General features: G+C 33.9%; 1 protein-coding gene across 2 annotated transcripts in view; it reads left to right on the top strand.

Annotated features, from left to right (window-relative positions):
* LOC143245118 (protein XRP2-like) overlaps positions 1-22,733 on the top strand; it is a 45,217-nt gene extending 22,484 nt beyond the window's left edge. For both annotated transcript variants that reach the window (XM_076491017.1, XM_076491018.1), the window contains exons 8-10: positions 9,343-9,423; positions 15,713-15,806; positions 18,963-22,733. In XM_076491017.1, coding sequence (XP_076347132.1) covers positions 9,343-9,423; positions 15,713-15,806; positions 18,963-19,144 — 357 coding nt within the window. In that variant the 3' untranslated portion in view covers positions 19,145-22,733. The remainder of the gene's footprint in view (positions 1-9,342; positions 9,424-15,712; positions 15,807-18,962) is intronic.
* Positions 22,734-23,642: the final 909 nt, after the last annotated feature.

Raw genomic sequence — 23,642 nt, 5'->3', positions numbered from 1 at the left:
AAAAGAACAGTGAAATGATGTTCCTCTACCTCATGTTTAGACATTATGCAGCACTCTGCAGTTTATGTGGTAGACTTTACAGACAATGGCACCATATAAAAGATAATCTTGAAGAAGTTGTAAGCAGCTATATTCACACAACCACACATTAAATTTTCTTAAGTATGAAATATAAAGAAGCTTTCAGAATATTGGAACAGATGCATCATTTGTATTCTCAACTATGCTGATAAGTTGTGTTTGGTTGTAATGTAATGGTTATCTTAAAGAATGAAGTCTTTTATAGGTGGCCAATAGTTACCAGTGTTGTTCTGTATTATATTAAACATTGAACTTTCTGAGGATCTATACATATACACTACTGGCCAAAATCTTAAGGGCAATTAACATAAAGAAAAAATATGCATTTTGCATTGTTAGACTCAACCACTTATTTGAGTAGAGCTTCAAAAGATGAAAATAAGAAAAGGGAAAATAAAAATATTTTTTAGTATTTAATAGGGAAAATGTGAACACTATGAAATTAACATAAATACTAGCTGGTCAAAAGTTTAAGACCATACAAAAAGAAGTCCTAAACAGGGTAGGAAATTCCCAACAAGAGGTCTCAGTAGTGAGTTGCACAGCCTTCATTGTGAGTAACTTCACACATTCACTTTGGCATGGTCAATATAAGCATTTGCAGAAGGCTGGCTGGAATGTTATTCCAAGTGGTGAAGATGGTTTCATGAAGATCATGCACTGTTTGGAATTGATGTCCATTTCTATAGACTTCCCTTGCCATCCACCCTCAAACATTTTCAATGAGGTTCAGTTCGAGCGAACACGCTGGACGGTCCAAAAGAATCACGTTATTCGCCATGAAAAAGTCCTTTGTCCTGCAAGCGTTATGAATTGCAATGTTGTCCTGCTGAAAGATCCAGTCATTTCTACACAAGCGAGGGCCTTCAGTCAATAAGGATGCTCTCTTCAACATGCCAATGTAGCCAGCTGCTGTTTGATGCCCCTGTATAACCTGAAGTCCCATTATTCCATGGAAGGAGAAAGCACTCCAGCTCATGATAGAACCTCCTCCACTGTGTCATTTAGAAAATGTCTCTGACAGGATATCCTTATCGTGCCAATAACGTTAGAAACCATCTGGACCATCCAGGTGAAATTTTTTCTCATCAGAGAACAAAACCTTCTAACACTTTTCTGCATCCAATGTTTGGTGCTTCTTGGCAAAGTTTAACCAAGCTGTTTCGTGGTGTGGAAGGAGGCATGGCCTTTCAAGATGTTTATGGTGTTTAAAACCTTTCTCTCATAGATGCTGTCTTATTGTTCTTGAGCTGCATTCTGGATCCGTAAGAGCCTTAATTTGGTTTGATTATCGGCTGGTGTCTTGCCGGACAACCCGTAAAATCCTCCTGCTCAACACAGGTGAAATATCTTGGGCCAATCACTTGAAATTCTCATTCCATATTCCTCAGAGTCTTTTAAAGAATTTGCAACAGCAGTTTTACTACTCCCAATCTCACCAGTGATGGCAGGTTGAGAGATACTTTGCTTTTGCAGCTCAACAATTCTGCCATGTTCAAACTCTGTCAACATTTTAGCCTTTGCCATGTTTTTACCCAACATAACACAGGAGATGTCAGTGGGAGATGTTGGCAACGCTAATGCTTGAACATAAATGACTAAATTTCGTTACGTGTTTACAGATTAACACTTTGTTTTAGTATGGTCTTAAACTTTTGACCAGCTGGTATTTAGGCTAATTTCATAGTGTTCACATTTTCCATATTAAATGCTAAAAAAGTGTTATATTTTTATTTTCACTTTTGTTATTTTCATCATTCGAAGCTCTACTCAAATAAGTGGTTGAGTCTAACAACTCAAGATGCATATTTTTTCTTTATGTTCACTGGCCTTAAGATTTTAGCTACCAGTGTATATATATAGCTGACTTATCTGTATTTATAGATGTACAGAAGACTATTCTGTTGTTAAACCAGGATCCTACTTTCTGTTTATTATCTCTTCTATTACTCCCAGTGGCTCAGTTGTTAGTCTTCTGGTGTATTATGCTAAAATTCAAGTTTCAATACCTATGGTGGACACAGCACAGAAAGACCGTTGGGTAATTTTGTGTTTAACAGCAAATATAAACTTCCTGTGTTTTAAAGGATCACATCCACCGATTATTTGTTGGTGATCAAAGCTTTTCAACAGTTTGACTCAGAATCATTACTGGGATAACTTTCTTCCAGAGGTTTTTTTATTCTACAACTGTCTTCATTCACCAGCATGTACACTTAAGACCACAATTATTATGCAGTAATTGTCATGGTCTTTGTATTCCTAATCTCTAATTTTTTGAAAACTGTTTCAGTTATAAATCATTCTTCTGTAAAAATGTTTATGAAAGTTATTGATTTTGTCAATATTTCCTTTAAAATATTAAACTTACGTCATTTGAACTACTGCAACAACATGAAAGTCTTGTGAAGCCTTTTGAGTTAATAACATGTGTAATTGAAAATCAGATTCTTATCTTTGTTCAACTGATATTACTTTTATTATTTTTTACATCACTAACAGCAGTAATATGGAATGTGTTCTTCAAAGTAATGTGAAGGATTGTTGTTATATGGTTAGTGGTTTAACTGCTAGTAATATATTGTATGTGTGAATGTTTTCTTAATGGTGGTAAATATATTTTGCACAGTTTGCTATTTCATCTAGTGTAATCATATTCTGCACAGTAACATCCATGACATAATGGTAGCTTCACCATGTGAGGTTTGAAGTTACTTTCAAACACCATTACTTTAAGGGTGTATGTGCAGATGTTGTTCTGCTTTCTACTTTCAACACCCAACTCCTAATCTTCTTTTGTAGTGTTTCATTTGATTAATTGATAGATGGTCATAGGCTGCATAATTGTCTTATAGGCTGAAATATAAAGGTCACAGATGCAAAGTAGAAAGTTGATATAACTCAAAAATCAGCTCTTTGTACCATCATTATGGTGGCTGCTGGAGTAGAAGTTTCAGCTGAATTTATATAGTATTGCATTAGCGGTTACCATTTTTTTTTATTACATTCGTCTCTAGAGAGCACTAGCTAGTGCATTCTCTGAGATATATAAGACATTTGTGTGCTTATCCCCACACTGTGTATGTTGTGCTATAAAAAATGTAATATATATATCTGTGTAAGGTTGTGGTGCCATCTATAAACATAGTTAACTGAAGTTAATAACAGCAGTAATGGAGATGGAAAGGTTGTGAGCTTCCATTAACGTGCCCATTTTTCCAAGCTATTATCCCTCAAAGTTTGGTTGAGATTGGTCCAATGACATATGATTATTTCAATAAAGGACAAACAGATAAATATGCAAATTTTCATGCTATATATATATTTGAAGCACAAAGAATACCACATTCCACTATAAACTCCTAAATGTCAGGGCATGTGATAAACAATGTTTCTAATACAGTACTTCCCTCCTCTCATAATATTAGCTTTTTCCATTTTATGCTGCTCTCTATATGTGAACTTTTTATAATGCGAGCCTTCTGTACTTCCCTATTGTATTAATGTTTTCAACATGCTTCAAATGCAAATCATCATGCATCATCTCTCCAACAGTAGGAGAGCACTAATATCACATTAATCATGTGACTTCTTCTCTGTGTCACATTTTATTTGGCAGTGCTGAAATTCAGACATCAAATCTTTTGTTCCTTACTTCTCAGAGTGGTTTACCTAAATTTAGTTTACATTATTTCACTCTTTGTTATTTTTCACAATGGTGCATGATATGCCAACAACAATTCTGATGACTTCCCAGTGGAAGCTCATCTGGCGACCTTTGTTTATAAGTGGAGACCTTTCTTCTCAATCATTTGGGTTCACCAAGTTTTATCAGAGATATTTATAATACCTTTTCTTACCCTTCCTCTGTTCTCCTGTGTGCCCATTTCTTTTCCTTCTCTGTGGGATCCCTTCTCATTCCAGCATCTATCTAAGGCAGTGCAAGACCTTCTCAAACAACAGGCTATTGAAACTGCTCCACATGGTTCGTGGGGTGGGTACTCCCACCTGTTTTTAGTTCCCAAAAAGACGAGGGACTGATAGCTGGACATTGACCTGTCCCCTCTCAGATGATATGTTTACACCTCAAAATTCACCATGGAATTGCAACTTACTCTTTTGTGGGCTTTTTCTCCAGGTCTTTGGATGACCAAGATAGATGTCTCTAATGCTTATTTACATGTTCCCATACTGGAGTGTTCTAGTTCTTACTTTTGGTTTGTCCATTGTGGAGTGGTGTTCCAATTTTGCTCCTTGCTCTTTGGGATGGCTTTGGTGCTGTATGTTTTCTGCAAAGTGGTATGAATATTTGCTATACATCTCCATGCCTTGGAGTTGCATTTTCATTTTTACATGGATAACTGGTTTCTTCTCATGGTTATGCTCATCAGCTTCACAAGGCTGTTTGATAGGATGGGTTTATCAAATTGTAGAAGTCCTTCCTTCATCATACCTTGTACCTCGTTAATCTGGGTGTTTTCTTCAACACCCATTACAGTTAGTCCCAACCATCTTCTCTCTAACTCTGTTTCATAGAATTGGCCATTGGGAATACCCTATCTGCTCATTCACTTTCTACTCGTGTGGTCTTATATAACTCCTCTGCTAGGTTCGTATATAATCCCTTCAGTGGGTCCTCCATAACGAATTGAACCTTGCTGAGGGTCCATTGGATGCTTTTTAACCCTTCCTTACTACATTGTGGACGACCTCTGATGGTGGTTGGACAAGGCTCATTCATTAACATGTGTCCCACTTCCTTCTCTATGGCAATATTTACATCTTTTCATAGATGCATCCTTTCAGGGCTGACATACATGGGTCGATCACCAGCAGGCTTTGGCTCATTGGTCTGTGGAGAACATTCTTTTCATATCAATGTTCTCAAACTACTTGCTGTTAGTCAGGCCTAGGAACACTTTTTTCATATCTCTAGAAATCATTTGGTCATGATCCATTATGATAATTCAACACTGGTGGCTCATATTAATCACCAAGGTAGCACCCAGTCAAGATCTCTGTGTTTTGTAACATTGGATCTTATTTAGGGCCCACGATCATTACATTCATTTGTTGGTATGTCACATACCAGATGCTTTGAACTTTGCAGCAGATTGTTTTTCCCAGCCTGACTGGATTTACCCAATGGAGTGGTCTCTTCATCCACTTGGTGTTTGGTGACTTTGTGACCTGTGAGATATTCCACATATTGATACATTTGCCACCAATTTCAGTCACCAGTCACTTTTGTTTTGGTTCCTGGTTAACCTGTCTCAGGCTTTTGATTTACATCCCTTCAGGCAAAATTGATTGAAGAAGTTCCTTTAAGTTTATCCCCAATCCAGTTACTTCATTGTTACTCTCCCTCATCCATACCACTCTGTGCAAAGTCCTTCTTATAGCTACTGGTCTACCCAACTGTGGTGCCCTCAATTACTCCAGTTACAGTTTTTCTCTCTCATTCCTCTTTCTTTATTTCTGAACCTTCTTCATCAACCCTAATTGCTGATTTTGCATCTCACACTTCACATCCCTCATCTTCACACCTGGCATTTGATCTTCCTCCATGACTGTGTATGAGAGGAAATGGAATGTTTCTTGCACCTTGGCTTGGCTTGGGGTATCCCAGCATCCCATCCTATAGTTGCTGGTAGCTCTGAGTTTCTTATGTGGCTTTTTGAAAAGAGGTCTTTGGCCTTCTCAATATTGGATTTTGGGCAGCCCTATCCCTATTTTATGGTCACTGTAAGATCTTCTTTCCCTTGTCTTTGCCATTTTGATCTGTTCATTCTGGACATCTAGGTTCCCTAGGTGTCTGGTACGTCTGAATTGGACCATTCCCTTACTTTACCTCCATTTGAGCCTATTGTCTCCTGCTCTTTGTTTCACCTGTGCCTTAGGGCATATTTACTTCTCCTTTTGGCCTGTTTGCTATTGATGTCATTCCTACATGCTGTAATACCACACCTCTCTTCTCCTATATCCAGATCTTTCCTTCTTTCCCAAGTTCTTGATGGTTCACAGTTGTAACTCCTCCTTTTCACACATTGCCCTTCCCTCTGTTTCTCATCTCCACACTCATCCTAATCCAGATAGACTTCTATGTCCAGTGCATTTCTTTTGTTGTTGTTGTATTACCCACACAACCTTTTTCAGGGGCTCCCATATTTGCCTCTTTCTGTAATGATATTTCTCCCTTTTTTTACCAGTTGGCTTGTTCTTCTTTGTCCACTTCCCATTGTGCTTTGTTCCATGTTACTTCCCATAAAATTCAGTACCTCACTTTTTGCCTTGCTTTAGTCTTCATCAGCCTTTGGAGAAAATTCAGCAGTCAGGCATGTGGACCACTTCTCTGGTGTTTATCTCCCATTACTTACACCATGTTGTGGTTTCTGATTTCCACTTGTGGCTGTACTTCAGAAAAGAAAAGAAAACATTAATTAAGACTTACTTAATGTCATAGCCATGCTAGGCAATTCTTTATTAATGCTTTATTTTTTTCAAGGACTCTAGCTTCAAAATTCATTTCTTGGATCTTACTGTATGGCGAGTGAGGACTGACCAGTTATTCTTTATGTACACAAACAAATCTATACTATACACCATGTTAATTCATGTTTTCTTTCCATGGTTCTGCACACTCATGTTCAAAATGGGGTGTTTCATAAGATCACTGGATAGTCATTGACCCTCTGATATTTGCTTCATAAATAGACCTGTTTTGGACCACACTACCCATGGACAGCATGGGTAAAGCAGAAGGGGATAGCTGCCCATTCCTGCCATGCCTAGATTGAATAAATCAGTATGGTCTGCTTCCATGATCATCCATTGCACTGGTTTGGCTATAGCCATTCCTCTGGACCCTCCAGTGCTCTTTTTCTTCCTTCTTTCAGTGGAATTTAGGAGTCCTTACCACTAACCAATTCCAAACCACTGGTTGACCATAGAGTTATCCTGCTGGATGAGTTCCATATAGTTGGCTATAACCATTCAGTTCAGAATATGATGGGGTATTCTGCTGGTGTATAAGGCATACCATCCACCAGGTTGAGTTACACACGCATACCACAGAGTGAAATGTTTGGATGCAGTTCACCTCTTCATTTGAGTGTTCTCATCCTATACTCATGAAAGTATCTGTAGCACACAGGCTGGTTTTGGATATTGATTGAACCAATCAACTTAAGTGTTAACACAGGTTAACAATTCTTCCTTCTGTGTAGTGGGTCACAAAGGGTATACATTAGATGTTTCTGCCCTAGGAACTTCTTCATTTTATTGCAACAGGGATGTTATTTATTGACCTTTTGACATTTCAGACAAGTCTCCCATCCACAGGAGTCAATTGCATGCTGTGGACTTCTCTCTGATACCAGATGTCACATTCCTGGATCTCTGGCCCAATGCTTATGCTGTGCCATGTTCTGGAGCCAGTGCTTTCCTCATATCCCCAATTTAAGGGCTTGAGTTGAAGTCAGATATCTCTACCCAAGGGGAATGTTTTGTATGTAGCTGACTTACTATGTATGGTCCACTGTACTCTAACTATTTTACATCATAGCACACATCCTCCACTACTCACTTTACTTCTGTGGGATTAATTTTCCATATTTATCCAGTTGGGATCACTTTCATGATTTATCCTATCCCACTTGGAAGTGCTGTTTGTCTGCCCTGTTTTTTCCTTGGTGAGGAGATACCTGGTCCAGAAGTGATTCAGTGCCCCTTCTCTAATCATGAGATCTGTTTCTCTCATCTACAGAAGTATTGCTGAGAAATGTGTTGGAATATTTGATTCAAATTGAGTGTGTGGAATCTTTGTGGCATGCATTATAGAAAAAAAGTTTGCATACCTATCGAAAAGACATTTTTATTTTAGGAAAATTATAACCTCTGAGCAACAAGTGAGAGTGATTGGATGTGGGAATGATTGGATCTTTTAAACATGAGAGTATTTTCTTTACTACTCAATGTTTTAAGGTTATGTTTTCTTTCCTTGTACTACTTTTTTGTGTGCATTTATGCCATAATTTTTTAAAATATATATATATATTTTACTTCAAGAAACTGCAGTATATATTCTAATCATAAATTGATTATTGTAATATGATCTTTTTAAAAATTTTTTTCTTAAACCTTTGTTCATGTTTCACCTCAAATTGATGACTCTTCCTCTTTCGTGGTAGTTGATTTTACTTTAATTTGTGAGGAATATTTACACCTTGAGGTTGAGCTTACACTGAGGTTCTTTCTTTTTTGTTCAGATTTTCATTTTTTTTTTTTAGGCAATGCTTTCTTTTTGGCTTGAGAAAGATTTCGTTTGGAGTATTTTTATCATGTTAATTACAGTTCAGACTTAAAAAAATGTATCATCCCTGTTTTACAGAGAAGTGGATATTTCATTTTCTATAGATGGTACCACTTTTTACCTACGTCCTAAGCTCCAAAATTTTTATCATTTGGGTGTTGTCATTTTTCTGTCTGCTGCCCTGTAGGCTTCTTTCTGGAATTAAGTCGTTAAAACTTATTTCTGTAGTGAAATGCCCCACCCTGTACCTTGCTTCAACCTTTTACTTTGCATACATCAATCACATCAGTTATCATCTATTCCATACCTTTTTCGTATATATGTTAAATTGTTTTTCACTATCTGCTTTTTCATACTCAAACAAAGATTGCTAAACACTTCTAAAAAGTCAATTATGAACAGTCGTCAGTGAATGTAAAAGTAAGCGATATGTAAGTTCTGTACATTTAATAGTGTTTACAGCACAACCATTATTCAGGTTGGAGGAACTTTTTTTTTTTTCCAGTCACTATTTTTGTATTACTTATACTATCAGTGAGTAGGGCTGTTTATAGTGCAGTAATGTAACATGTATTAATATTAAATGTTTGTAAACAATCCTTAAATATCTGGTTGGTAATTCCAAGCAATTGTGTTATGCCACAGATATATTACGTGAACAAATATAACATTACATATAGTTGACTCTTGTGATTCTGTACACTGCCATTTTAAAAAAGAAAAAGAAATTGTTTATTCTTTTAAACACATGCATAAGCTCTTACTGTTAGAGGTCATTGTTATATTTTTAGGTGCCATATTATAACATCTTACATCTAATAAATGGGTTTCATTAACAAATATGTTAATATACTTTTCTGGTAAAAAAAGAATATTGTTAGAGTTATACATATGACTTTGAAATATACAAGTTCTTTAATGTTCCATAATATCATGACATTTGGTTTCAGAGCTGCCTCGTAGTGTTCTTCTCAGATGGCCAAGCTCAGAAAAGGGCCTTATCATTCATAAAAAAACTTGTCCTAACTAATGTAAGTATCAGAACTAATATCTTTTAGTTCACTCACCTGATCATTTATTTTTTTTAATTAGTTTTTCAGTTAGCTTATTTATCTTCTAGAGCAGTGATTCTCAATCCTTTTTGTTCTAAGACCATCTGAATTGTTTTTTTATCAACAGACTCTAGTAGGATCTATATACTATTCTTTTACACCTGTTCCATGATTCCATAACTTTTTTCTGAAGGGAACCAATGGACTATAGATTATGAACTAATGTTTTAAAGCATCTTAAATTACAGCAAACATTTTCTTAACATTATCAAAATAAATTTTGTTAAATGTTAGTACATTATACCTCTTGAAGTATAATTTAACAAAATTCCCTCAGTGGGGCAGAATTAAGACTTTGGATTCACAATGTTAAAATTAGGGGTTTGATTCCCATTGATGGACACAACATATAGCCCAATAAAAGAACACGCACATTTAACAGAAACAGGGATGAAATTTTTTTCAGTTTGCTTTGTGTACTTTTAACTTTTAAGGTCTTTTTCCTCTTTCTAATTACTTAGTGTTACCTATAATCTGCTTGCCTGATATCAAAATTTTGGTTTTGTAGATTAATTAAAGACTGGGATTAATTTTCTGTTGTATTGATTTTCTCATGAAAATGAGTTAATAAGAGCTATAATTCCCATTGCTTCATTTCTTTGTTTTAATGAAGATTGTGTTACATTGCACAGAAATTTTTAGCTCTTCTCACTTTTGAGGATTAATTAGTGAACTGTTTTGTGTGAATGTAATGATTCATATTTCCTTTTGTAACACCATTTAACAAGTTTCAAAAACCAGGGCTAGAATTTGAAAATGAGAAATTGAATTTTAAAAAAACATGTTAACATATATATCACAAACCATAATAGGGGTTGCAAGAAAGTGCACAAAACCCTAAGAGAATATTTGAAGTAAAAGCACCATAAACATTAAAGTTCTGATACCTTATCATACTTTCTCTCACAAATAGCTTTTCTCAACTTGAACTGCCTTCTATATGCACAAATTTTTGCTCGCCATTAGCCTTGATACTCCCACCTATCTTCACTCGTATTCATGTGAGACATTTGCATGCTATCATGGAAAGGATCATGCAGCAACCCTCCACCAATAGGAGTACAACACAACTCCTATCATCACTAATGCCCTGTCTTTTGTGCAAACTGAAATCACTTCTCAGTTGGCAGTCTGACTGTTAAGACATGTTTTGGCTTGTGTCTTCTGGTATCTTGGGTTAGTTTGCTATCCTCCTTTTTAAGTTATTTGTGAAAAGTTTTGGGGGCATTTCTGATTCTTTTGAGTCTGGGATTCATTCCTTTTCTCTTTGACATCCCATTTACCCCAAACATCTGCACCTATTTCTGTGTCTCATTCTCCTCTTTCTTGCTCATACTTGTTCTAGCTTCTCTATTCCTTAGGTTTGTTGTAAGTTCTAGGGTGGCCGTCTATGGGGCTATTGCAGTCACAGTGATCATGTTGTAGATTTGGGACCTGTGTGGGCTGAGTTCTCCAACTTTACCATGAACTTTTGTGTTCTGAATGTGGTTTTAGAGGGTCTGGTTATCCTCCTACTATGTCTGCATCCTGTTTTCTTCCCTCCTCCTGTTTCCAGCCAGCATCTTTCCAAGGTAATTTGGGACTTGCTTCTCAAGGGTGCCCTCAGTTTGGGAGATTATTCTTGTCCAAGTTTTTATTCCCATCTGTTTGTTGTCCTCAAAAAGACAGGAGACTGGCACTCTGTCATTGATCTTTCAACTCTGAACTGCATATAGGTTCTTGTACATTTTACCATGGAGTCCTACCTCACCCTTTGATGGGTTTTTTTACTCTTGGTATGTGGATGAAGAAGGTCAGTGTGTCGGTTGCATACCTACATATTGTCATCTTCCCTGCATTCTAAAGTGATCTTCAATTTTCCATTGGGAAAGTATATTTCAGTTCTAGACTCTTCTATTCAGACTCACTTCAGCTTTCTGTTGTTTTGTTGTTGTTTTTTGTTGTGTTTTTTTTTTGGGGGGGGGTTGGTTTGGGTGTTTTCTTATCTTCATTCCCTTAGCCTTTCCTTCCTTCCATTATATGAACACTGGCTAATTTTAGCTTTTTCACACTCATTTTGTTTCTCAGAAAAGTGGCTCAAGCAAGTTGATTAGTAAACATGCTGAAGTTTCACTTTACCCCCATGCAATACCTAGTTCCTCTTGTGGTTGTTGTTAAAGTCCCTGGTTACTGTGGCCCAACATTCTACACTTTGGTTGAGTGATGTTGAGTTTCTAGTTTGTAGCCTTTCCTCTAGTCTTTCTCCCACTATGTGAGAGGTTCTCTTTCTATAAGGGATGATAGCTTGTCTGGAAGTCCTCATCCCTCTTAGTCATGCCCATGTGTTTTTCTCTCAGTGCATTTTGTTAGAATAATAGATCATCATTTTAGATCCATTTGACACCCCTCTCATTCATCCTCTTCCTTCACAGACTGGTTTTTCCTGGTGGTTGGATCAATAAAACACCACTATTGTTGCTTATTTTTCTCCTCCTTATCTGGAAAGTCACTCTTTTATGGGTACTTTTTTTTTTTTGTGGGAGGGCTTACTTGAATACTTGGGAGGTTTGGAATAGATGTTCTTTCTGAATTCTTTCTCCATATCAGTCTTTTTACAGCTCATCATTCTTTGGTTCTTTTCCTCATGGGACTCCAAGGCTGGTTGGTGATGGTACATTTTGACAACTTGACAGTGGTTCCATACATCATCAGGCAAAAAGCACTTGATCAAGAGAACTCTATTTCTGGACATTGAATCTCCTATATTGGATCCGCAGCCATCAAATTCTTTTGTTGGTTTGTCATGACAAGGGTATCCTGAATCGTTTACAGATTGTTTATCATGTCCTGACAGTAAATGTTCTGCACCTTTATGCCTATCCTCCAGTTTGCCTAATTCCCCACTTCCTTTCCATTGTCCAGACCATTTCATGTCAGATTCCTTTAGTAGCTCTTTATTGGTCAGCTAAGCTATGGTTTCCACTTCTACTTCAGCTACAGGAGTCATCCCCTCTTCTTCTATCTATTTCCCTCATCCTCCTTTTCAACCCCAGTCCAGCATGCCTTATCTGTCCATTCTCTCTCTTAGGATTCATGACTTTGCGTGGCCTTTGATCCAGAGGGCTGAACTTTTGTAGCATGTGGTATTCTTGATTTCCCATTTTATACATATTTCTTCCATGGCAGTATACCAAAGAAAATGGTACATATATCATCATTGGTCCATATATCATGGTTATCCTCTGTTCCATCCTACCATTCTCTACAACAATTCCTTTCCAACCTCACTTTTTTACTGGGATCTTATTGTCTGTTGCAGGTTTTTCATTTTACATGTTATGCCTCTGTTTTTCATTTACTGGTATTAACACTTTTATCTCATTCTCTCTTCATCCTGTCTCTCTCCTGGATTGAAATTCATTGTTGTCCTTTGTGCTCTTTTTTTCCTCCATTTGAAACTTTGTCTACCTGTTCTGTATGTCATCTTTCCTTGAAAACCCTTTTCTTTGTCCTGTTGGTGTGCAGACATTGTTCAGATGTGTTCACTTCTTGATGTATACCACACCTTTTTTCACAGTTCTTATGTGATCCTTTTCCCCAATCATTCTTATTTGCCCCAAATTTTGGCTGTTCAGGAGGATAATTACACCTTCACGTTTATCTCTCTTCCATCTATATCACATTTTTATGATTATTTCAGTCACCTCCTCTGTCTACTAGAGCTCTTCACTGTTAAGTGGTTTCCACTAATTCTCTTTTATGGTTCTTACTCTAGATTATTTTTTTCTTTGGAATACTTCCTCATCCTGTAACCTTTTCCCCACACTCTTATGAGTTGGATTTACCTGTCTTATTCTTCCCTGTCTTCTGACGATTTTTATCTTTTCTGTGTATCTTCCCATCAAATTTGTCACCATGCCATACCCCTGGCTACTCATTTCTGTCATCCTTTGAAGGGCATTATTAGTGCCAGTTTGTGGACTACTCCTTAATGAATATGTTCATCTTGGATGATATAGTCATGGACTCAAATGAGTAAAGCATACAGGTATTACTACCCATCCCAAGTGATCCATGTATTATAGGTCACAGGATCAGTCTGCTTCTCAAAATAAGGTATTTTGATCTCTCATTGCATCGTCTCTGATGCAGCATCCCTTAGGACTTGCCAGTGCACTATTTTTTACCTTCTTCATGTGAAGTATGAGAGTTCTTGCTGCTTATCAGTCACTGGAATGGTGGACTGTAGAGACTTCCTCCTGTATGTGCTCACTCTCAAACCAGTTGAGAGTGAGGTGATGGTGTTCTGCTGGTTTAGATTACATTGAGGCTCATTCTGTTGCAGACCTGGTGTACAATTCCAGATTCAATCAGGTGTTGAATGATGCATTCTGCCAACATGCAGTTTGCCCCTCTGGCTGAGGCATCCTTCTTTCTGCTACTCCCACCACTAACAAATACCACCCAGTAATGGACAGGAGATGCACCCCATTTTGCTGTCCACCATATATTAGTTCCCAGTTGGAATGGTAATGAATATGTGGCATATGCACAAATGTTTAAATTGTAGAGGTTCTTCCATTGTTTATTACCATTATTGTGATCATTTCTCTTGGGCAGGAAGTATAACTTGCTCAGAAGTGATGCAGTCTCCTCTGTAGGTGTTGCTTTCCATTTATTTGCACTCCCAATGATCTTCCTTTGGGTGCTTTCTAAAGAGGAATCATCTTCTCATTGGACCCTCCAACAAACTAGGTGTAAAGTATGTACAGGAAATTAACGTTTTTCTGAACTAAAAATATAGTTCTGCAAGATACCTCTTCTTACATTTCCCACCTGTCCTCCCCACTTCAAGTATCAAATTTATATGTACTACCCAATCTTGAAGCAGTTATAAACTGCAAGGAAGAGAGGTCACTAGTGATGATAGGAGTTGTGTTGCACTTCTATTGGCAGATGGTTTCTGTATAATTATTTACATGACAGCATGTAGATGTCTCATGTGAATATGTGTGAGGATAGGTAGGTGGAAATATCAAGGCAAGCTGACACAAGAACATTTGTACATGTAGAGTGCAGTATAAGTCAAGAAAAGCTATTTATGAATGAAGTAGGCACAGTAACTTTCAGTTCAAACAGCATCGAAACCTATTGATTCTTAAAGCTGTACACATATAAAACTGCACAAAAAAGCGCACATGTTAGATTTACAAGGAAAAGAAAACTTGCTCAAAAAAGGTAAATTATAATTTTTTTTATTTATCTTGTTAGTATGTAACATTTTATTAAATTCTTTGAAACTTACATTTAGTTCATGTAAATTTAATACAGTTTTACTTTTGGTGTGCTGTAGAATGTTAATGTAAATGTTCAAGAAAGGTATTTATTTTTGTGTTTGTAAACTTGAGTCCATCTTGGTAATGTTTAGATATTTTTGCAATTTGAAAGCAGTGAAAGATAAGTGGCTTGTCAACACTAAGGGATAAGTTATTTACTTGTAACCATGTATAAGTCAGTGGTATAGAATACAAGGTGAGTCAGTGACAGTAATGAAACCTGCAGATTAAATATTTGTAGTAATCACACAGGGATATGTGATATTGTGTATAAATTTTAAAGAATCTGTAACCTTCTAGAACACTAGAGTTTATTGACTTAATGAAAAGGTCAAGGTGAATTTTATTTATCATATTTGTTTTATGACTATATTTCTATTACACTGAGCTCACACTTGTAATTTGAGTTATTGGTGATGTTATTCAATTAATTCATACCTTATAGCGTTATGGTCTGACATGGCCAGGTGGTTAGGATGCTTGACTTGCAATCTGAGGGTTGTGGGTTCAAATTCACACCTCACCAAACATGCTTGCCCTTTCAGCCAGAGATGATCAATCCCACTATTCATTGGTAAAAGAGTAGCTCAAGAATTGGCAGTGGGTGGTTATGAACAGTTTCCTTCCCTATAGTTTTTCACTGCTAAATCAGGAATGACTAGTACAGATAACCCTCATGTACCTTTGCACAAATTTCAGACCAAACTAAACTATAACTTTTAAACTAGTTCTATCAACTGTGTGTTTCAATACATTTCATATAATTGGTAGTCTACATGTGTACATATGTTTTTATATATTTCATGGTGTTTATGAATTGAGAGATTGATATAATCATAGAATACTTTGCCGAGATAAACGTAACAACATCTGCTAAACTTATCACTGTGTAGAATGTTTTGGTAAGAACTAAAGAAGTCCAGCTTGAGAATAATGATGCTGAGAGAATTTTTGGTTCCAGTTCTTATAACAGCATTATTTGCAGAGGTAAGATTTTAATTAAAAAAATGTTGGGTGTGGTTATTTTTAGAAGTAGTAAAATATTAATTCCTTTCTTCTTGATGTAACCCATAAAATGTTGGTGCATTATATGTATCATCCCATTTAGAATGAAAATTTTATCACAGTATTACATTGCATAGAAGCTTAAGTTACATTTTGTTGTGTTTCTAATACCCTTCATTTTCCTGAAGATATGTTGGTAGTGTTCAATAGGTTGCTTTAATAATAATAATAATAATAATAATAATAATAATAATAAAACAAAAAAAAACAAAACAACAACAACAACAAAACAAAAGAGAGTGAGAGAGGGTCAGAAATGTTGTTTGTGTATGAAAATAAACTTCCTAATAAATATTATTGTAATTTATAAAGATAATAAGTGAAACCTAGTTGTGCTGTCCCTATATTCCTTCACTTGTAAGACCTTTTAACTAATAAGTATGACATTTCACACTAATTTGTGTTGTTGTAATCAAGAAATTAACTTCTGTATTTTATTCAGTGTTGTCAACATTTAGAATAGGTATTAACCTTCTTTTGTGGATATTTTTACTGAATTTGTCACAATGATTTAGTGAGATACGTTCAACATTTAATTACACTTTTTTTTTGCTGGTATATCAGTAAATATAGCATAAAACGTAATTAATAAACCATATTTTAAAAGTATATACATTTTAAGTTTTTTTATTTTATTTTATAAGGCAATATAAAAACAAATCAAGAATTTCCCTAAGTGTAAGAATTGAGACGTTTGTCCTCCAGGCATCTCTTTTTCTCTCATTTATTTACCACCCCACAGAGAAGTACGAAATTTAACAAAAATTACTCATTATAATATTATTATTATAAATTATAATATCATCATCATTCAGGCAATGCATAATTTTTATAACCTTCAATCTTATTTGTTTATAGATCCATGAAATAGAGAATAAGACCCCTCCAGACACACCCATCTTTCAGGAATTTCTATTAGTTCTCTCTGAAGTTTAACACTATATTATTTATAATAAATAAAAAGCCCAACATTTTCATCTACAAAGGAATATTATATTATGTTGATTTGTATGAAAAGAATTGTCAGTTTCACTTTCAATTGAAGCTTGAGTTCAATGGGAATCCCATCAGTGAGCTTAGATGAAGTTTTAATGCCTTATGTCGCATAGTTATAAAGCCGAAAAATATTGTGGTACTGAGGGACATTGTCTGCTTTTTGTACATTACTATTCTGTGTCCTATGATGCATCAATTTTAAAAAATTATTTAGTGCAGTGAAGTGATACCATTGGTGTAAAATAGTAGGGTTAAGTGTAATTAATAGACAACAGTAAAAACAAAGAACCAGTTAAGTACTTTTTTTTCTCGTTTCTCATGTTTATTCTTTATTTATTATTATTAAAATAACTAAAATGTAAAATAAGAAACATATTAAGGTCAAATAAGGTAAAATAAATAATAATAATAGACACTTTTACAAAATACACTTGGGAGTAGTTAGAGTAATGTATACTGCACGATCAGCAAGTGATTTACAACTTATAATGGTGTGGTAGTAGTTATACAGGGTTCAGAAGGCAATAATACAATAAAATTTAACTATAAATAAATGTACATTGTTATGAATTTAAAGCTATTTAGAATAAATGGAGTTTTTTTATTACAATATGAAGTAATTTTGAAAAGACAAAAGGGTAATTTGGATTTATATGGACTTTTTAGATGGTTATGTGGTCAGTCAAATTGACCAACCTTGTTATAAGGTAATGATAGTAAGATAACAGATGAAATATTATATTTTACTGAAAAAAAAAATCTAAATTTATTAACTGTTTCACAATGGACTTGGTCCAACGGACTGATCTCGTAACCATTTTGTGCTTGTTATAGTTTTCATGCTGTAACTTTTAGTATGGTAAGGTTATCTGCACAAACTTTTGCAGGTCATCAGTAAACATTACAAGGATTTTTTGTGTAAAATATCAGATTTTTTTCTTTTGTTAAGTTTGAGACTTTTTAAGTAATATTTTTACCAAAGAATTTCACTATAATTTATCAAATATTGTAACTAAAATGTAGTTGGGTCTGCAAAAATATGATTTTTAGAGCTCACTATTATCTTAGCTTATTGTGTGGATTCTAGCATGGAAACAAAAATTGTTCACTATGCAAATACTTTCCAGAGGCTGAGAAAACCACTAAGAGGACATTCTGAGCTTTAAATTAGTTATACACATGTCATTAGGCAAAGTAGGTTTACATAAGCAAGTATTTTCAAAACTGGAAGAGATGGGCAGAGCTACCTTGGTTGATTCAATGAATATATTAATGTCTCAGAAAATAGAAAAGATTGTAGGTTCTTATATTCTATTGGTAATTTGAGTATCTAATTTGTAAAAAGCTACAGACTTTGTATTTGGACGTAACAAACATTTAGCTTGAACCAATGCTGCACTAAACATACCACATGACACACAAAAATCAATATTTAGATTTTGTTTTTTTAATATTGACTTACGAGTTAAGAAATTAGCTAATGTATAATACTAAACTATGAATTATAATTTATAATTTGTTACCAAACTTACTGACATGCATTCATAAAGTTTTGAATGTGGGTCTGCAAATGCAATACAATGGCCTTTGACATATGACTGTAGGTTGGCCTGTGTCAGTAGGGTTAAGGAGGTTGAGAGATGAAGCAAATAAAATGTAAGAGTTTTGAAATTAAGAAAAGTAATCTTAATTTTAATGTGGAAGTCATTTAGCACTTGGGCTAGTATTTAGAAATACTGTATATATTTACAGACAAAACTTTAGTAAAAATACTTAATTAAAAATCAAATTTTCTTCTACACAAAAGATATGTAATGCTTACAAAACATCTGCCACATGTTTTGAACATACATAATGTATATTAAAAGGTATAGTATGGAAACTATAGCAGGTGCAATTGTAGTTATGAGGCCAGTTGATTCAACTTGCTTCACATATTACAAAAAATTTAATATCGAATGATTTAGTGAAGCACTAATTGGATATTTTACTCAATGATGCCAGCATTCAGAGAGATTTAGTTGAGCTTTAATATTAACATGTACATAGTTTGCTTAGAATACTAATTTTAATTCACTCTAGGTCATGTCATTGCTTTGGAATACAATGGTGACGATTCCATCACAACCTGCCAGGATACAGCAAAAGCCATTACTACTGAGACTGGCTTAACGGGTTTGATTTATGTTAGCACATGTCCTGATGCTGCATCACAACAGATAGAAAACTTTTTTAACTTTGCTGATATGCACATGTCTGTGTGAACTTTCTTACAGTATTCTTCATATATGGATCTATAAGTCACACTGATAGAACTTGCTACAGTTGAGTGGTACAAATCAAATCACTGTCTGTGTGTGTGTTATAGCAGCTTCATGTTAAGAGTGAAAATTAAGAAGTTTGTTTTTATGCCATAAATGCTCAGTGTTTTGAATTATTTTACATCCAAAAACAAAGTAGGCTTCTCATGTATATTTACTAGTCATTTAAATCTTTGAAATATTAGAATGAAGAATGGAAATTGCAGTAACATCTTTACATTTTGCATATGAATATTTAAGCAGTTTTAGTTATTGTCAGTTTCTTGAGGCTATGTGTTATAGTTAGGTTAAACAGTTTTATATGATATGCCTCGTATATTTATGTAACACATGCTCTGTATTGCATGGGTGTACTGAATACACCAATACATCTTGTAAGGTATGGCATGACTTGTTTTTGTGTGATAAACTGTATTGTTTTTGCATTGTTTTTCTGATTGTGAACAGAACAGTGTGACAATTTTATGTATTCTATTTAAAATGGACTTGTGGTTTTAACAGGTTATAATTAGAATTTTTATTTTGATATTTTTTTTCTTTCCCAATGGCAGTTTAATCTAGTCGTCACACATTGATAAGTACTAACCATTGCATATAACCAAACATAACATCAGTGCACTGCATGTGATTCATAGTTTGAGAGAAACATTTCATATTTATCCATGGTTGTTTGTAGCAATCATTTTTTTCTTGTTCAAAAATTAATGAAGTTGGTTGTAAAAGCACAAGTTTTTTCACTACATTCTTTTTAAGTACATAAAACTATAATTAGCATTAGTTTTTGTATTATAATCAAGACAGAATTTTATTAGATGTAATATGATAAATATAGAAACCATTAGTACTAAGAATAACATGTACTGTAGATTTGTGAAAAGTCAAAATGCACTGAATTACATTAGCTTTTGAAAAATTCAACCATTAGAAACTAAACAAGCGTAATGGTTTTTATGAACTAGGATTTATAATCGTCACTTTGTTATTTAACTTGATAATAACACCTACATGTAGGAATCCACTAGCAAAAAAAAACTTAAAATGAACATTTTCTTGCCATGTGCTCTTAATGTTTCTTGTATGTTTTTAATAATATACCCAGTAATATTTTAATAATAAGTAACAAAAATGCATAGTATGTAAAAAGAAACACATGCTGCCAAGTGTTGTGAGCGACAAAGAGGGCAAAATAATTATAGTTTAAAAGACATTTTTTAAGATAGATAGGAACTATTACAGAAATAATGTATTTTAAAGTGAAAGCAAAATTGAACTGAAATTTACATTTTATTTCTGTTTTCCATTATTATTAAATAATATAAGATTATGGTGTTGTTTCTTTGTATGTCTTTGGAATGATTTATTATTACAAGTTATGAAGTACTACTGTGTATAAAGAAAGTTCTTGCCTTAAAAATAAATAACACATCTGGTTCATGCTCTAATTTTTACATTTTTATGATGGTTAAACCAGAATTTTAACAAAATATTTAATAAACATCAGCAGGTTTTTTGTTCTTTTGAAAGGTTTGAAATATATATTTAAGACATACGTTGTCAAAGAACAAGCACATAAATATTAGAAAAAATATTACACTATGTAACACAGATTTTGTTCCTGGATAGTGTGTGTTATTTCTTAATTTCTTATGTTGTAAAAGTACAGAAAGTGGCCATTATTCCCTTCAAACTTTGCTTTTGTGACCTGGATAATGAAATTTAGAAATTAACTTATTTTCTTTGTAAAAATGGGCAAATTTGCACATTTTCATTTACATAAAGTCTGAATAAAACAACATATGAATCAACGTTTACATATATTTATACTAAAGTTATATAAAAATGAACAAACATGTTTAGAAGTGAGTAGTTTTTCAAGATTTGCGAATTTAATGTGAATCACTTTCATGTATCAGCCCCAAAATATAGTCTCCCATCATGTTTCCGTTATACGCTCCCAGGTTACAAAAACAAAGTTTGAAGAGAAAAGTAGGTCTTTTCCATTTACTTTAGGCATAAGCAATTGGGAAACACTTTCTGTCCAGGAACAAGAAAAAGTAAAAATTTTGTTACGTAGTGTTATCAGTGATGTTCGTCTATTATTTCTGCTTGTATATAAGTAAAATGTTATGTTGTAGTATTTTTATTAAGATTTTGTAGCATTTTAAGGATATTTTGGGAAGTTATCAAAATACTATAAAAGTGCTTTTGTTTCAAATTATTATTTATTTATGTATACTTTCTCAAACTGTAAAAATGTGATATAAATGGCTAGCTTTTGTAAAATGTCTAGTTCTTTGTTTGTGTGCTGTTTTTGTTTGTATGTAAATGTGTTAATTTTTAATGGGTGCATCAGATCTTGACTCAAATCACATTTTCTAATTCTTCTTGTATTCTAATATTTACATTGTGAATTATATATGAACATAAACCTATTTGAGTGGTCACTAAGTATAAAAAAAGAATTAACTCCTTGATGTTTGATCACTTCCTCTTGTTTTTACAATGGAAAACAAATAATACTCTACTATTGAGACTGGAGAAGCACCTGAACTTACAAGAAACTTTGTGTTATTGATGCTTTATATAAAGCATATGTGATGATAATTACTTGTGGACCAACAGAGCACATTTTTTTCTATTATTTATACTACATAGAAGTATAGTAAAATATGATTTTACAAAATCTGATATAAAGGAAAAAAAAAAAAAACAATTAAAATCACTGTGAGGGAAAAAGAAGTACATGGTTGCAGTTTTAGCCAATTTATATTTGTTTATTAAGGAATGGTAACTGTAATTTAACTGAAATGTCTCTGTACGTCCTTTTTTTTTTTTTTCCTTGCAGTGATTTTAGCCATTTCTCTATATTTTCAAATTGTGTAGTACTTCAAGTTCATTTTTTGCCACAAGAACTTGATTCTGTTTGTTAAAAAGAAATCTTATATGTGAACTTTTGATTTGAAGACAAAAATTGATTCAAATGCATTTATTTTTCTGTAAAAATATGTTCTTGGTGTTTGTAAGATAAAGGATTTATTCCACTTCATCAGAAATAGCCAATTATTAGTAATGTTAGCATTCCTGTTAAGAACTCCTTTAACTGCACAGTTTTATTCATTTGTTATGGATTATACTAAAGATAAACATTTAAAGTGAAGTTTTGGAAGCCAATATAACTATAAGAAACATTCTTGTATGTTAACTTGTTAAAAAGAAAGACCAATTTTTATGTGTATTAAAAAATATGCAATCTTTTTATTTTTTATGTGGAGTACTTATTGGTAAATTAAAATGTACCTTGGGAATTTTTTATGGTAGGTCATGTAGTTATCACATTTTGTAAAATATGTTTTTTCAGTTAAACTCATTGATACAAGGAAACCCAATTAATAACACCTAGTGGCTAAGCAGAAGGCTTCTAGCACTAAAACATAGTTTTGAGCTTCATGGTGAATGTAGTGGAGACATCAAACAAATCCTATTTCTTTGTACCTGTGTTACATTATGAATAAAGAAAACATGATTGAAAAAATAATAATAGTAATTACTGTGTGTAAATAAAACAACACAGAATTCTACAAATAATAATTCCATTATGTGTGTTTTTCTTTTTGTAACCTTTATTGTTAACTTACATTAATAACTAGATAGTATGAACTTTTCACAAGTGTTTGTATGTCAGAAAGACTGTTCATTATGAGGTAATGATAAATGTGGAATTGTGTTAATTATTTCACCTGTAGTGACCTTTAAAGTATTATGACTACCAGTAATGGTTTTATAACACTTCTTGTGTTGGTTCCTTAAGAAATCAGAGTTTTAAGAGAATGTCAGTCAAGTAGCATTATTTTAAACGTTATATGTTTTTTAGAGGTAGTTTGAGAAAATGACCTGTAGTAACAAGTTTTAATATCAAAAACCTGTGGTGAAATAGAAATATCATTGATACTTCTGGTTGTGTTACAGATAGCTAAGAATAATAACCAACCAGTTTAGATATGATAGATCTTTGGTGAGATAAAAGTATGGTGGATTCAGAGGTAACCAGATTTAACTTGAATGGTCTTTACAATGTAAAAGCATGATGCTCATTTGTCTTGTTGTAGGATTATGGCTTGTTACAACCAGTTTAGTCAAGATAAGTTCTGGAGGGGCTAAATGTATAAGTCATAATTATTTTCATGGTGTTCTACAAGTTAATTAGTTTACACTTTCATATCTCATAGAAACTGGTTTTGACTCGAACCAGTAAATAGACAGGCCATTACTGTTTTATCTTAAATGCACAATAGGTTTTAAAAATTGATAACTTTCTAAAGAGAATTGGGATGGTTGAGATAATGGAAGGGATGCATCTATCCTTAATGTGCTTACCTGTTTTCTGCAGACTGAGAACTATAAATAGAATAACAAACTGAACACCACTGTGTACATACATTCT

Source organism: Tachypleus tridentatus, chromosome 2 (genome assembly GCF_004210375.1).
Source record: "Tachypleus tridentatus isolate NWPU-2018 chromosome 2, ASM421037v1, whole genome shotgun sequence".
NCBI classification, from domain to species: domain Eukaryota; kingdom Metazoa; phylum Arthropoda; class Merostomata; order Xiphosura; family Limulidae; genus Tachypleus; species Tachypleus tridentatus.
The sequence above is the reverse complement of the archived record's forward strand: the minus strand, read 5'-3'. Positions and strand labels throughout refer to the sequence as shown.